This window comes from Daucus carota, chromosome 2, assembly GCF_001625215.2.
Source record: "Daucus carota subsp. sativus chromosome 2, DH1 v3.0, whole genome shotgun sequence".
In the NCBI taxonomy this organism is placed as follows: Eukaryota; Viridiplantae; Streptophyta; class Magnoliopsida; order Apiales; family Apiaceae; genus Daucus; species Daucus carota.
In genome coordinates, this window is record NC_030382.2 from 3,035,860 (window position 1) to 3,053,009 (window position 17,150).

General features: G+C 36.5%; 4 protein-coding genes and 1 non-coding gene across 5 annotated transcripts; all 5 read right to left on the reverse strand.

Annotated features, from left to right (window-relative positions):
- Positions 1 to 1,399: 1,399 nt before the first annotated feature.
- LOC108203839 (uncharacterized) lies at positions 1,400 to 2,766 on the reverse strand. The gene is made up of 2 exons (XM_017373041.1): positions 2,561 to 2,766; positions 1,400 to 2,477 (listed from the first exon to the last, which is right to left on the reverse strand). Exons 1-2 carry the CDS (start codon positions 2,764 to 2,766, stop codon positions 1,400 to 1,402), a joined length of 1,284 nt encoding a protein of 427 aa, XP_017228530.1.
- A 2,171-nt stretch (positions 2,767 to 4,937) lies between these two features.
- On the reverse strand, positions 4,938 to 5,044 carry LOC135150926 (small nucleolar RNA R71). Its single transcript, XR_010289387.1, has one exon. It is a non-coding gene; the product is annotated as a small nucleolar RNA R71 (small nucleolar RNA).
- Positions 5,045 to 6,652: 1,608 nt separating this feature from the next.
- On the reverse strand, positions 6,653 to 15,464 carry LOC108192659 (uncharacterized). Its single transcript, XM_064086378.1, has 8 exons — positions 15,197 to 15,464; positions 8,885 to 9,003; positions 8,668 to 8,794; positions 7,881 to 8,219; positions 7,719 to 7,802; positions 7,165 to 7,506; positions 6,954 to 7,042; positions 6,653 to 6,839 (listed from the first exon to the last, which is right to left on the reverse strand). Exons 2-7 carry the CDS (start codon positions 9,001 to 9,003, stop codon positions 6,980 to 6,982), a joined length of 1,074 nt encoding a protein of 357 aa, XP_063942448.1. The 5' UTR covers positions 15,197 to 15,464; the 3' UTR covers positions 6,653 to 6,839; positions 6,954 to 6,979.
- LOC135150300 (uncharacterized) lies at positions 9,578 to 12,128 on the reverse strand. The gene is made up of 3 exons (XM_064086562.1): positions 10,660 to 12,128; positions 10,404 to 10,503; positions 9,578 to 10,327 (listed from the first exon to the last, which is right to left on the reverse strand). The coding sequence occupies exons 1-3, from the start codon at positions 12,126 to 12,128 to the stop codon at positions 9,578 to 9,580; spliced, it is 2,319 nt and encodes a 772-aa protein (XP_063942632.1).
- Positions 12,291 to 13,211, reverse strand: LOC135150301 (uncharacterized). Its single transcript, XM_064086563.1, has one exon. The coding sequence runs from the start codon at positions 13,209 to 13,211 to the stop codon at positions 12,291 to 12,293; it is 921 nt and encodes a 306-aa protein (XP_063942633.1).
- Positions 15,465 to 17,150: the final 1,686 nt, after the last annotated feature.

The window sequence follows — 17,150 nt, forward strand, 5'->3', positions numbered from 1 at the left end:
AGAAATGACTATCAGTGAAAATCTTCTCCATTTCTTGCAACGGGAATAAATCAAATGCATAAGGTGGAATTGTAAACTGCTCTTCAGTCATCTTCTTAAGTTTGGTTTGGTAGTCAAAGAATATATGTTTCTCATTCCTAACAACTCTGTTCAGTTCCTTCCCATCATATCTTTTGACTTTAAAATTGGAGATATTGTACACATCACCTTCTTCTATTCTTCCTTCAAACTTGTCACATACTTTGTCCATAATAAAAGCATGAATTCGACAACCCTGACGAAGCAAACATTATAAGAGTACTGATGAATATAGGTAAACCTCATTAATGGTTAGCAGGTAGCCTATATAGGAAGGAGTATTAATACCTGTACATCTGTCAAGACCATATTGTATCCTTTGAATTCGCTGGTCGTATGGTTAACACTCTTCCATAGTGCTTGAACTCTAACATAAATCGACCACTCGCTCCGCTCAGTTCCAATCTCAAGCAAGCTATGAAATTGGTTAAACATCTCTTGCAGCTGGAAAAGAATGCCTTGGTAGTGCTGAGAGTTGAATATGTGTAGATCTGAATGTGTGGATGAAAAGTAAAGGAGAAATATAGGGTAGATGCTGGGGATAAGTGGGCCACAGTGAGTACTATAAATAATACATCTTCCTATTATCATATCTTCAATGTCAACAGTTTTTTGTTTGTACTATAAATCTGAGTTGTTATAGTCAAAACAATTAAGCTCGCAGAGGAAGTAAAATTAAAAATCGATTATCCATATATTTTTAACTGTAGTTTGATTATCCAGATGACAAATAATAGGAGAACTGGATTAGGCAAAAGAGAAAATGTATATTTGATTAGAACAACCTGTAATATCAAAATAGTTAAGTCTGTTGATTAAAGCAATCACACATACCACAATAGTTTATCAGGTTGATACAAAAACAAAGCAACAAAAACACTGGGCAATCTTTTATAAACTGCAATCTCATAATCTTTTAACTCAAATAGATTATGCAGATGGCAAATTATAAAAAATCTCCTTGTAAACAACATTTTTAGTTACATTTGTTGGTGAGCCATTGCTAGAGTTTATGAAGACTTTAAGACCACCGGGAGAAGTAACTCTACTGACAGCCACATAGTATTGGCCATGAGTAAATACTGGGTTTGGCAAAAACAATCCAACTTTAGCAAGCGACTGGCCTTGTGACTTGTTGATAGTCATGGAATAGCATATCTGAAGCGGCATCTGTTTCCTGATGAGCTTGAAAGGCAGCTTGGTATCAGTCGGGCATAACTCCATTCTAGGAATGAAGTGTCTTGAACCAACGAAAGCTCCACAAATAACCTCGCATTCAACACAATTTCTTAAACACTTTGTCACAATCATTCTGGTACCATTACATAGGCCAAGAGTTTGATTGAGATTGCGCATTAGCATGACAGTAGTAGTGTACAATACCTGCGAGAACATAGAATTGCAGCTGCTTCTCCGAAATATTTGTAGGTTCCTCCCCGTATAAATTCCTACGTTGAAGCAGGATGTCATCGGCCATGGACTTCCATTGTCGTTGCCATAGATTTAGGAGGTCAGTCACTTGACAATTAACAATAATATGGACAAAGAGCTGTCTGATTTGAGGAGGAAGCCCAGATTTAGCACACTCTTCCATTACCTCGTGCCACTCTTTGTCATCATCCAATAAACCAAGATTTAAACATGCTTCTTTGAAGGTATTGTAGCATCTCCCATTGACAGTCTTCAAATGATTGAAGGAGGTGGGACCACACACCTTTGTTAGCAAAAGACGAAGGTACCAAATCTCACCAGCACTATGATGTGTATAGAGCAATCTCCCAATCTGACTTCCTTTTTTCCTCATTGTCCATATCATATCTACTTCATTCCATACGTAATGCTCTGGAATTTGATCATATGTATACTTTCTTGCAGATGGATCTATTTGGTTTAGTAAAAAGAAAGCTTCCAGCGGTGAACGTTTGTACCTATTCCTCCTAGCAACTTTCTCTAAAGTATCATTTTCTGTAAAAGTACATGTACGTTCACCAGGCAGGTGGAATGAGAGACGATGCACTGATATGGACCGGTAGTGTATTGGATATCCAAAAATGCGATAAGCTGCCTCACATGCACAAATATACCGACCATCAAAATAAGCATTAATCTCATCAACTGGTTGATCAGCACCAATTGTTACATTCCCATTCTCAGAAGAAATTTCAACCGTCGCACGATCATGTCCTTTTAAACAATATTTGAATAAATATTTTAAGCTCCTAGCATGACAACAGATTTCTACATTCATGTGACACTGATACTTGACTAACAGATCTCGGTTGTATGGAACGACCCATCTGTTGTCAAGAAAAAACTGGCCTTTCTTGACATTGATTCCAGTGTTCCGACGTTTGTAGATTGGGAAACCAGACTGGTCAAATATGGTGCTTGCATTATACCTGCATTACAACATAGGATATTAAGTTGCTGTATTGAGGATGATTGTTTGATAATGGAAACTGAATAGAAGTTAGTATCTTACTTCTTTGGGAAATGCTTTGTACATTTGAAATTTTTCATGCAAGCACATTTCGGGTTCTGCAGTCCACATGGTCCATGGATCATAAATTTGCTGACAGCATTGAAACCTTCAGGATCTTTCAATGGATCTGGAATCTCAGCAGATACATAGTTGTCTACATTGGCACTCAAGTTCTTCTTTGAGTCAGAGTTTAGCCAAATTAGCATATGTACATGATAAGTGGTATTTATACACACTTATAGGCCTTCATTTCCACTTAAATTGGTTGGTTGTACTTAAGTGTTTTGTGTCTTTTGATGTGTTTTTATTGTTTTTCTGTGCAGGTCACGAGTTGAGGTGATGAAGTGATTTTCTATCATCTTAGGTTGTTTTTGGTGCATTATTTGCAAGAATAGAGAATTGTGGATTCATCACGACTTGGGATTTTGTGGGTACATCTTCTACAAACCCTCACGAGAACACACTCGTCCACTAGAGCTATCTAGGGGTTTAAAGGGCTTGTTGCATGTGCTAAATGCAACCGTGATCACCTACGGAAGTGGTACTAGAGCGAGGAAGGGCATGCACGCGAGAACGAGCTGAAAAACGAAGAAACGGGCTGCCAGTGGCAGACAGTAGCACGCCCGCGCTAGTTGTTAGCGCGCCCGCGCTATCCACTGGGACCACTAGCGCGCCTGCGCTAGTTTAGCGCGGCCACGCCCAGCAGAAGTGTCCCGGGCTGATTTTTTGAAGCTTTTCTGATGGATTTTAGCAGCGGTCGAGGCCCGGTTGACTTGGTCAATGTACTTTATTTTCTCATGTGTAAAACCCTAGCGTCACATGTATCGTAGAATATCGGATTATAGTTTTATTAGTTTTTCTCTTGTAATCAAGCACATTATCAATTTTGTATTGGATCGTTCTTCGCGAGGAAGTGACAGTTTCGAGCGAGATCGTGAACATCAAATCTGTAACGTTGTGTTCTTTATTATTAATTCAAGTACTTTTATTCCGTTTAATTCTCGTAGTTTATTTATCATGTTTTCATTAGAACCCATGATGTCGATTAGTTCGATTATGAACTAACCGCCTTCATGGGATTCTAATGGATTTATCGATGTAGTCTAGTAAAGAATATTAATTACTTGATTTTGTGACGTACGTTGATTTCTTTGCATGAGCAGTGCTTATTCTTCTTAGGAGCGTAGCTAACTTCTAAGTTGTCTGTTAATTCTTTCTGAAGCGAGAGTGGATGATTGAATTTAGAACTATGCCATGTAAACATAGGATTATGTGAATGAAACATAATTTGTGGTAGACTTGAACTATTTTTATCACCCTGTGTAATCACGATAGACGACTTGTTATTAAACCTCTCTGCTTACACTACCGCTATAGAGATATAGGGTCTGAGCTTTGTTGGTGTCCATGAGATCTCTGTCTTAATTGTGGATTTTGATTGGTATGATATGTGTGCAACGAGAGTTGGCATGTATTACTTTCGTGTTGTCTGATTAGGATCAACAGTCGCATGTTAATCAGTAATTTCAATTCTAGATGAATTCGATAATGAAATTAGAATCTCATGTGTTTTCCTATTCTGAATTTGATTAGTAATTTTAGTTATTAGTATAAAAGAACACATCCTTGTTAATTGTCTTAGCAGTGAAAATTACCCATACATTGTTGCATAGGTGCGTATTCTTAATTCACCAGTCTCTGTGGGAACGAACAAATATATTACTTATGATCACGTGCGCTTGCGTGTAGATTTTTGCGAACAAGTTTTTGGCGCCGCTGCCGGGGACTCGGTGTTAATTAATTAGTTTATGTACTTGTCATCAGTGTGCATTAAAATTCACTGACTAGGATTCTATTCTCTTCTCACTCTTCTTTTCTTTTCTTTATTTCAGGTACTTGGGTTGCGTTTATGCAAACACGTTCTCAAACCCGTAAGAAAGCAATTGATTCATCTTCTTCTTCTTCTTCTGATTCTGAAACAATGACGGAACCTGAAGCACAACCAGACAGTAAGGCATTGAAGGATTTCTCTATGCCAAAGATCGATGATATCCAGTCAAGCATTGTCAGGCCTGCAATCGCAGCCAAAGCCTTTGAAATCAAACCAGGAACTATTAAAATGGTCCAGAACTCGGTACAGTATGGGGGTTCTCCTACTGAAGACCCTAATATGCATATACGTAATTTTATAGAGATCTGTGACACTTTCAAATTTAATGAAGTCTCTGATGATGCTGTGAAGCTAAGGCTTTTCCCATTTTCACTGAGAGATAAGGCTAAGGGATGGTTGCATTCTCTACCATCTGGTTCTATTACTACATGGGAAGATCTAGCTCAGAAATTTCTCACTAAATTCTTCCCCATGGCAAAGACTGCTGCACTACGAAATGCTCTATCTCAATTTTCTCAACAATCAGGAGAAACATTCTGTGAAGCCTGGGAGCGATATAAGGAGATGCTAAGGAAGTGTCCCCATCATGGCATGCCGGATTGGATGCAAATAAACTATAATGATCTTGGACCTCAATCCAGACCTATGCTTGATGCTGCTTCTGGAGGTGCGCTATGGGCTAAAAGTTATGAAGAAGCTTATGATCTTATTGAAATGATGGCTGCTAATGAATATCAGAACCCTACTCAAAGACTTACTCAGGGGAAGGTGGCCGGAGTTCTTGATCTTGACACGTCTACAGCTATTGCTGCTCAACTTAAGGCTCTCACGATGAAAGTCGATTCTCTGGCTCACCAAGGAATTCAACAGCCAATCTCAATTTGCGAATTATGTGCTGGTACTCACTCTACTGATCAGTGTGCCATTTCTAGTGAATCAGCACAATTTGTGAGCAACTTTCAGAGAGGTCAACAGCCTGCTCCAGCTACTTACCATCCTAACAACCGAAATCATCCGAATTTCAGCTGGAGTAATAATCAGGGTTATAATCAGCCTCAACAAGGATTTTAACAGGGACCTAAACAGTATAGTCAGGCTGGAACTTCACAACAGTATGCACCTAAACAGCCATATCACCCTCCGGGATTTCAGAATCATGGGCAATCAGCTAACGAAAGGTCTGACATGGAAGAGCTAAGACTCATGTACAAGAGTCAGGCAGTAACTTTAAAAGCCTTGGAGACACAAGTCGGTCAGTTAGCTAATGCTTTATTAAGCAGACCATAGGGGAATCTCCCTAGTGATACAGAGGTACCAGGTAAGAGGGACCCTAAAGAGCAAGTCCAATCCATTACGCTGAGATCTGGAAAAACTACAACAGGGCCAACCTCAACATTAGTACAAGATCAGGATGATGAACCGCAAGAAATTCCAGCAGAACTCCCTTCGAATACAATGGGCATAAAACCTAATGTTGATTTGGATAGGGCTATCCCTGCAGCTGCTCCGGTGTCAAAGCCATTATATCCACCACCTCCGTTTCCTAGGAGGTTAAAAAAACAGCAGCTGGATAAGCAATTTGGTAAATTCCTTGAAGTTTTCAAAAAGCTTCACATCAACATTCCTTTTGCTGAAGCACTCGACACTACAAGAAAAACTGCTTTTAGCGACCGACTATCAGCGACCGCACGCCGTCGCTACTAGGCTTTAGCGACGGAACCCGGTAGCTGAAAACTGTCACATATAATCTCGTCGCTGGCATGCACTCCAGCGACAACCTTCAGCGACCGACTGTTTAGCGACGGCTTTTGGCGACCGAAGTTGTCGCTAGTCTGAGTCAGCACAGGACTGCCAAATTCCACGTGTCAGCGACCATTTTTGCGACCGATGGTCGCTACTCTTTGCGACCGATAATAGCTACCGACCGCCGTTGCTATCTGTTGCGACGGAATTGCTACAGAATTTTGTAGCTAAAGTTAGCGACCGATTGGCTACGGATTTCCGTAGCTAATATAGCTACAGGTATTTGCGACCGCTTTGCGTCGCTAAGTTTGGAAGCTTTTGCTACCAGCATTGGCTACTGTTTGCGGTAGCTAAAGCCAATTTTTTTAAAAAAAATTTTTTTATTTTTTTTTGCAGATTTACATAATTTCAGTTTGTACCTGCTTTTCCCACAAACAATAACAACTTTGGCTCAACAATTTCACGATGATGGCATTGAATAACCCGACAATAGAAGAAATCTTAATTAACATCAAAGTTTACATCAATATCCTTAAAATTTCAGCAACACAACCATATGTTCCAAATATCATCCAAGCAGTACAATACTAACACCTAAATACTCGAAGATCCTCCAACATCAGCATCCTAATCGGCATGATCACCCTGTCAATGTCATTTGAAAAAGTGAATCTACATGGCATATAAACAACAGAATATGAAAAACAGACTTCAGCAGTTAATAACACAAATGAAGTTAACTATTAAATAGATTAATACCTTACGACCATCACTTTGTTGATACACTAAGATCCTCCAATATCAGCATCATGATCATAATCATCAGCATCCTGGTCATCACGATCACCCTGTCATCATCAAATCAATTAAAGAAGTGAATTCTCAGTTGTATATGAACTGTAAACATGAAAAACAAACTTAAAAAAAATTAATAACAAAATTGCAGTTTACTACTAAATAAATTATATACCTGCCTACCATCACTTTGCTGCGATGCTGCTGCCTCAGCCACAGCATGAGCTAACTCATCAGGATCCATAAGCCCAAGATGTCCTCCTAATACACGAAGAAGCGCTCGATCCTGACATATAGCTCGAACACAGTCAGCAGGAGTATGAACAGGTGGATGACTCGGTGACTGTGAAGACTGTGTGCTACAGGTTGAGCCAAAGATAGATGGGCGTCTTCGTTGTCCCTGACCCTTGACATAGTTCTTCTTCACAATAGAGGCCCTCTCCCAAAGCTCCTGATCAATATGCGGGGGCTGAGTGCCCTCAGGATAGCGCTCAGCAACTAAAGTGCGATAATTTTTCTGTCATCATATTTATGATTAGTTAGTTAAAACTCAATTTTGTAAACTCTAGAGATTTATGCCAATATTATATGCTTAATTATATATTATACCTTTATACTAATAACAACCATATTGATATCACCATAAATTATTTTTCCTTATATTCTATTCTTTAGTAGAACCACAACTAACTTGGACATAATAAATGTATAAAAGTTTAGTTTTATTACCGCTACTTCCTGAGCAGCAGGTATGCCTTCACGAGTAGCCACGTACACATCCAACCAGTTGATAGTACCCTGAGATTGAGACTCCTGTACAAAACATATTTCCAATAATTGAGAAGTAAACATGTGATGGTGGTTACACACATCGAAGCTATGCATACATACCTTGTTAGCCATATGCTGCCCCTGGGATATACTACCTCCCTTGTATGTACCTTTTGCCTTCTCAGCACCTCCACATCTATTTCCCGAGGCAGTATTACTTTTGTGCACAAACTCAGGCTCTGTCCACTGAGCACACATCTGAGCCCAAATATCAGCGCTACACCACCATGGGTTAAACTTATGCATGTGCAAATCCCCTTGACCTGGAAATTCATTGCTAGCATTCTGCAGGGCTTTTGTGCGCTCTTTTGACAAATTGTCTTTGGTTCGATCTGCACATTTTCTCCAAAACAGATCAGAAATAGTAGGACCGTCTTCATCTGCCCACCTGTATCGTTTCTGCATAAAGAGTTCAATAGGAAAAAAATACATTAATGTAGCAATTTGTTAATAGTACACAATTAGAAATATACATTAATTTTGTTGTTAATGAAACTAGCTAAATAAACTAACGGTGCACACAAAAATCTTTTTTGTCTATGTATGTTCACTTTTTTGGTCGAATTATAAAATATTATAGCCTAAAAATATAGTACCCGATATAGTTTGTGTTCAAAAGCACGACAAGATAACAATAAAGTATATTATTTTTCCAAGCTAATATTAAAGGACTTTTCTATTTCCAAACAGATAAAGTAGTCATTAGCAGGCTAGAATGATATGACATGATCATTAATAAATTGACGAACAAGAGAAGAACCATATAGCTAGCACTATGAGTAATAATTTTCATGTTTTAAGTGTTATGATTTGACAAATCAATAATTAAATTTCATCATTGTAGTACCTGAAATTCAGCCCATACTGCATCCTTATGTGCTGTAGGTGTGCTAGCCCACCTAATGGCAGGGGTAGGCCAATTCTGAAGGCACAGCTGAGAGATGCACTTCACGATTCTATGATCTGCAAAATCACTACAATAAACAACAAAGTCATCAATCACTAAGTATTATGCCAATGAGGATGATATAAGTTCTTAAAGGTGGGTATGAGTAGATATGTACACGTTATATGGGGTTTGACGAAGTTGAATAAGCTCCCGGTCGTCTGGGTTAGTAGGTGCCCTGGGGATTTGAGTGGGCCCCCTACCCAAGCCACGCTTTTTAGGAGCTGTGGAATCCATCTGTATACATGTAACAAAGATGGGGAAATAAGCAAGGGCAAACATATAGATATATAGTCAATGCATATTATTAGACCCGTGGATTATATAATGTTTTACAAGTATATATCTAACAAGTCGTGAGGCAACTAGCAGAAGCAAGAATCATGGACTATATATATATATATATATATATATATATATATATATATATATCCAACTATCATTAAAATATCAAAAGAATCAATTACTATTTAGGCATGATTCCTTACCCTAACCACAGATATACAATTGGAACAATATAAAAACAAATAATAGGCTAAAAACAATGTCAACATGTAAGTTGTATTATTGCAAATATTCATATACTAAATAATGAACTTTCTTAATGTTTTTATATGAACCAGAAATGTAGCGATAATATCGCAATATACTTATGGTTTTAGTAATTTACATAAACTCTAAAGATGTAATAAAAACTTTTTAACCAATGGTGTTGAACATCATCCATGATATAATGAAAGTTTTGAATGTATCAATAAATATAAATCTCAACAAGAACTAATATTTATGTTACTAAGTATCCAGATCATGTTTAGGTGCCATTGTCCGAGCTATCGGAGTCAGAATCATCTTCTTTTGCAGATTCATAACCATCATCTTCATCGGTGTCTATTTCAGTGTCTGTGTCTGTCAATAACTCTTCGTTGTCTGTATCAATGTCATCCGCTACAAGTAATAACTCAGGATCTATTTCATGTGCTTCATTTTTATTATCTAATTGGATTACTTCATCATCTTCCACATTAATCACATTTGGTCTATGAAGCGTCTGCTCTTGATAAACATCCCCAGCAATTACTTCTTCACGTCTACGTGCGGGGGTATGTATTACAACCTGCCAGTTTGCAGGTGGCCTATCCCTTTTTCTACCAGGAGTAGGAGTGTAGTACACTTGTGTAGTTTGAGTTGGTAAAACGAACGGTTCATTAGAGTATGCAGACTTATGGAGGTCGATGTCAACAATTCCATGTCTATCAACACGTCTCCCTTTTTCTAAGTCGAACCAACGACACTTGAACAAGTTAATATGACCCCCATATGTACCCTTGTAAGATAACTCTATGATTTCTTCCAACTCCCCATAAAATACTTGATTAAGTTCATTGCAACTATCCCCTTGGACACACACTCCTGAGTTTGTTGTTCTCTTACCGAACCCATATGCCTTGGTATGAAATTCATAACCATTTACCTTGTAACCATTACAACTGACTTGATCCTTGTCTGGTCCCATAGCTAGAGATAGTACATTCGCTGGCAACACTGATCCAGCAGTCAAAGCCTACAAATATTCCATCTCATTAAATAGGTACTATAAAGCGTGTATAAGAATATCATGTTATAGAATTTGAACTTACTTTTTCCTTTATCCAAAGTGCAAATTCTTTATAACGATTGGTTTGGATGTCTTTATCTGTTATGCCGGGATGCTTCACTTTTAATTCATCATCATACAATCTGTATAACATATAGACAAATTATACACACACACACATATGTATATGTATATGTATATGTATATGTATATGTATATGTATATGTATATGTATATGTATATGTATATGTATATTATACTATATAGTTAATTGATATTGGAATGAGTTACCCTTGTACCTCACGTACTCATCAATCTCATCACAATTGAGAAGTATATAGGTATGCGCAGCATGTAAATCTTTCTCAGAGAGGAATATGCGTTTCTGTTTTCCATATGCGCGGCCAGATAGACCAAATACAGCAAGACGGCCATTTAAATCCACATTTCCCCCATCATCATGTCTAGACACTCGATTGGCCTTTGTTAAGACTTCATCCGGAAAGTAGTCTGAGACAAAGGTAGATATCTCATTGAAACTGTAGGCTTCACATATGGACCCCTCAACACAAGCTCTATTTTTCACTGCCCTCTTAAGCATTCCCATCAGCCTCTCGAAAGGGTACATCCATCTATATTGAACTGGACCCCCAACACGAGCTTCATAAGGAAGATGTATGGTCAAATGCTCCATAGAGTCAAAAAAACCAGGGGGAAATATTTTTTCCAGTTTGCACGTGATCTCTATAATGTTCTTCTCAAGTACAGACATGTCCTTTTCATTTATTGTTTTTGAACATAAGTCATTAAAGAAACAACTGAGCTCTGTAACAGCATCCCATATTGGTTTATAAAGCAAATCCCGAAATGCAATTGGGAGGAGTCTTTCCAAGAATACATGACAATCGTGACTCTTCATCCCTTTCAATTTCTCATGCGGTTTCTTATCTGAAACACACCTTGCAATGTTTGATGCATATCCATCAGGTAGTTTTAGGGACCTAATCCATGTGCATACATCTTCAATTTGTTTTTTGGACAATGTGTACCTTGCTTGGGGTTTGACACTCTTACCATTAGAAGATTCATGAATTTCTAATGCAGGACGCTTACAAATATCTTTCATGTCCAAACGCGCCTTATCATTATCTTTTATCTTCCCTGGAACATTCATCACGGTGCTAAAAACATTGTCAAACACATTCTTTTCAACATGCATCACATCCAAATTATGACGAATCAAATTTGTAGACCAATAAGGCAATTCCCAAAAGATACTTGTCCGAACCCAATTATGAGATTCACCAAACCCATTGATTTTCTTATCATTCTTACCAAACGGAACATGTGGCAATCTCATCACACGGGTTCGCATCTCCGCACCTGACAATCGTGGTACAGGCATATCAGTTTCAATTTTCCCCTTCCTGAAGTTCTCCCTATTTCTCCGAAACGGGTGATCAGCTGGCAGAAAACGGCGATGACAGTCAAACCAACAAGGCTTCCGACCTTTTTGCAGAGTGAAAGATTTTGTATGCTCCATACAATACGGACAAGCCAACTTCCCATGTGTGCTCCACCCTGATAACATACCATATGCTGGGAAGTCGCTTATGGTCCACATAAGCGATGCCCTGAGGTTGAAATTAGTTTGTGTAGAAACATCCCAAGTTTGCACTCCATCCTTCCACAATATCTTCAATTCGTCTATAAGAGGCCTCAAGTAAACATCTAAGTTCTTTCCAGGACTCTTGGGACCAGGAATCATGAGAGAAAGGAATAAATAAGGTTGTTTCATACACATCCAAGGAGGCAGGTTGTACGGAGTAACAATCACGGGCCAACAAGAGTACGGAACAGCTGAGTGGCCAAACGGGTTGAAACCATCGGTAGATAATCCAAGCCTGACATTTCTAGGTTCAGATGCGAATTATGGATGTTTTTTGTTGAATTCTTTCCAAGCCTCCCCATCTGCGGGATGATTTAATTCTCCATCTTTGGACGGAGATTTTGCATGCCAACGCATGTGTTCAGCTGTTCTTGAAGACATGAACAATCTTTTTAGCCGATCTGTTATAGGAAAATACCTTAGAATCTTGAACGGTATAGTTGATTTTTTTGTAGACAACCCCCCTTTATTAGGTTTGAATCGATCATGACCACAAATTGTACATTGTGTCATCTTTTCGTTTTCCTTAAAATATAACATGCAGTCGTTGGGACACGCATCGATCTTCTGGTATCCAAGACCCAACTTCTTCACCATTTTCTTACAATAATAATAGTTATTAGGCAATGACTCATTCTCAGGTAACATACTCTTGATCGCCTTCAAGAGCGCCTCAAAACACTCATGGCTCATATTGTGATCAGCCTTGATGTTGAGTAATGTTGCCACCGCAGACAATTTAGTATGTTCTGTACAACCCTGCCATAATGGTTCGCTACCCTCTTTTAGAAACTTAAAAAAGTCTTTGGCATCAGAATTCATAGGTTGTTCACCTGTTTGTTCCCAATCAAAATCTGGCCCTGCAAGATCATGGGTCATATCGTTCATACGATTAGTAGCACTATTGACCGAATTGTTTGTAGTAAGCCCACCATCTCTTTTCTGCCCATGTGCCCACCAACATTCTTCATAATTTCTCATGAACCCAGAGACAAGCAAATGGTAGTTCACCGTGTCTCTGTCCAGATAATTAACATTCTTGCATTTCAAACATGGACATCGTATTTGCTTCCTTTCATTCAAACATTCCGGGTGACTATATGCGTAATCCAAAAACACTTGGCAACCAGCTTTAAATTCAGTTGTAGCACCTATTTGAGTACTTGACTTTCGTCGTGCCATCCAACTACGATCTAAAAAGAGGTTCATGATACGCCAAACCTGAAGTGTAATTCTGAATTCACTATAAAAATGACACATTATTAACCAGCAGAGTCGTAAAACTTAGTAATAGTACATAATTACACTTGTCTCGACTGTTAAGTTGCTTAATCTCATTCTGATTCATCATTCAATATATTGTTTGTGTTTACGATGCCTTTATTTGAGCAGTTTATGCAATATTATTTTAATGTTGTGTATCTCTTAGTTTCTTATCTAACATAGAAGGCAAATAGGCTCTTGGTTGATTTAAATTCTCATAATAATAACAATTAATATTGGGTGGGTGCAAAAGCAGAGATGAAGTCCAGGATAATTACATGCATTAGTCAGGATACGAGTACTCTTGAGTATAGAAACAAGGGAAAGCATTTAAGGTGGAGCACAAAATCGAGCATACATAAAGGACTAGAACAAAATAAAAATATTCTGAGTACGATAAAAAAATATTACTCCAAAAAACAAGAGCCTGTAATTAAACAGAGATGAATAAGGATAAACAACACTAACTCACACTCATTAAAAAGCGAGAAGATTTGATGAACATTTATATTCACGAAACTTAGAACTAATAATTTCCAAAACAGAAGCACCTTCTTTTTTAAATTATAGAAACAAGTAAACAACCAATATATGCAAATCCTGCTTATCAATGTCTATAAGACTAACACATCCATTTTAAAAATTAATGTAATTATTTACTGGAATTTCTGCAAGGATCGTAGTAGAACAGAAAAAGGTCGAATTCATTTCACACGAAATGACAGAAAAAATAAAATTCCACTGATGGAAAGGATTTAAAGGTAATGGCAAAAAATTTCAGTTTCCTAAACGAGATTTGAAGTATACAAAATATTTGCACATAATGTAGTTCCACATTGCAATGCCTAAAAGAGTATATCACACTAACTCCAAAAAAACGAACAGAAAACAGAGTATTACATTTTAAAGAAGCACAACTCTATACTAACCCATATTTATCACCATAAGCAGGAGAATGTAACCAGTAGATTTATAATCAAGTTTCTTTATCTAGCATGACATCCTATGTCCATGGGAATTAGTTATTTTTTGGTTAAATATGTAATTAGCTAAACCGATCTCACATGCAATCAGGGACCTCCTGTTATACCCTGTGCAGTTGCATCCAGGAACATCTATTATTTAAAATAATAAAACCACATATATTACAACATAACAAAACACCCGTTTAGGCATCACAAACAGACTAACACGATATATATAACCAATTCCAACTAGTAAACAAATTAAAAACCAATTACTTTGATACACAAATTTCCGGTGCAAATAATATGTTGAATCTTGCTAGGAACACACATAGACTTGAACTTGAGAGGTAAATCAGGTGCTCTATGTGAAATATGAAGATCACCCAATGCTAAGACTAACTGGTTGTAGGATGTATGCCACTTGCAAAGCTACTATGCAGGCTGTATTTAGCGAGATAACATGTTGCCGTTTTGTACTAATATTACAACATTTCGGCGAAAAGAAATTAACATATAACTTGGCACTTCACAGAGCATAACCAGCATTTGTAAAATCCACACAAACCAGAGTTACTAATAGTTCACGACCTTGAGTCACTGAACCCCAAACTTACAGCATATTTTCTGAAAAAAGGAATAAACCACCCACCAAGCCCCCCAAGCTAGCCTACACCCCTGCAGAGAACTATCTAAAAATTCCTTTAACAAGATTATATACCACAATCAAAATTTCACCCAAAATATTCAAAAATTATGTTAGAGAAAGATGAATCAATAAATCACATACATGAGAAAGACTAAGTTTACAAGCCCATCAAAAATTAATCGAAGCACACACCAAATTGATCATGGTTATCAAAAACAGTAAAACCAAAATTCATATACATACACATAAACCAGTAAGCGAAATTGCAAGTATACAGGAGGGATTATTACCAGAACGAGGTCGTGGGAGGAGTTAGGTTTGGGCAAATGTGATCCTGGCCACCAGAGTAACTGCAACTGTGATCTCGCCGCGAGAGAACTCTGATGATGAAGGCCGAGGGTTTCCGGGTTGGAAAATATAAATTTTGTTGCCGGTTTTTATAATTTTGTATTTACTTTTTCAATTCAAATTAAATAATGAAATGATTTTCATATTATCTTATTTAAAACTTAATTAGATTAATAGAATTTTATAAATTAAAATATTAATTATGATTGAATATTTTTTTTAGGGGTAGGTGCTAATGAGATTAATATATATTATTTAATTAAAAATATTTTATTTTATTTTTGAGAATACGCTCATATTTTTCAATCATATACTTGTTGTTATTCCAATCATCTACTTACTCATTATAAGTATAATTAATTAATATAATTCATGTATACAAGCAAGTCTAAATAATATCTAATAAAAATAATTCGGATTTTCTTTGAAAATTCTCAAGTTGTAAAAAAATCAAAAAAAATTTAAGTTTCGATCAACCATGAAATGTATTTTTAATTATTCAATTAAATTAAGAGTATAAATATAAATATAAAAATGAAAGTAAAATAAAATGAAATTTATATTTTCTTAACATCTTAAAAATACATTATAACTGAAAGCACATGTACAAATACGTATAAATAATTCAGTAAAAATTATTTGGCCTTTCTATCAAAATACTCAAAGACATTAAAAAACTCAAAAATACCCATTATGCAATCAACCATGAAACATATTTTTAATTATTTGATAAAAGGGATATAAATACAAAAGATAATAACTAAAGTAAAATAAATGAAAAAACAAAACAAAACAAAATAAATATTATATTTTCTTAACATATGAAAAATATATATGTATATTATAACTAAAAGACACATCAGATTCATACACAAACACGTCTAACTAAATTCAATAAAAATTATTTGACCTTTTTATAAAAATATATACTCACAATTGTTAAAAAAAATAAAAAAACTCCAGTTGCAATCATGAAACATATTTTAATTAATTATTCGACAAAAAAAATATAAATATATATCAATATAAAAAATAAAAATATATATAAATAAAAATTATATTTTTAAACATATTAATTAAAAATATGATATAACTTAATATATATATATATATATATATATATATATATATATATATATATATATATATATATATATATATATATATATATATATATATTATAACTAAAAGGCACGTTAGATACACATATATAACCTACAAACACGCCTAAATATATTTATGTTAAAATTAAAAATACCCAAACTACAATCAACCAAGAATATATTTTTTATTATTTGATGAAATGGGTATAAATATAAAATATAAAATTTAAAATAAAATAAATATGAAACAAAATAAAATATAAATTATATAAAGCCAGCTACCGGCTTCAGCTACCGCTTCCGTCACTAAAAACCTAACGTGGAACCTTTTGCTACCGACATCGGTCGCGAACACTATTGGTCGCTAAAAAACCCGCCATTTTTTTAAATATTTTAGAGGGACTATTTAGCTACAGGTTGCGGTCGCTAAAGATAAGCTGACATGGAACTATTAGCAACCGACCGCGGTCGGTGATAAAATTCAGTCGCAAAAGCATGTGGCGGCAATTTTTGGCGCTCATTTTTGGGAGGGGAAAAAGTTATAGCGACCGATTAGCTACCACATGCGGTCGCTAACAAGTATTAGCGACCAAGTCCCACCTCTGTCGCTAAAGTCGGTCGCTGTTTGGAAACAATAGCGACGGATTATCGGTCGCTGATACTTTTAGTCGCTGATAGCTGTTTTTCTTGTAGTGCGAGCAAATGCCTAGCTATGCCAAGTTCATGAAGGGTATTCTTTCAAAAAAGCTAAAGCTCGAAGAGTTAGAGACAGTAGCTTTAACGGAGGAATGTA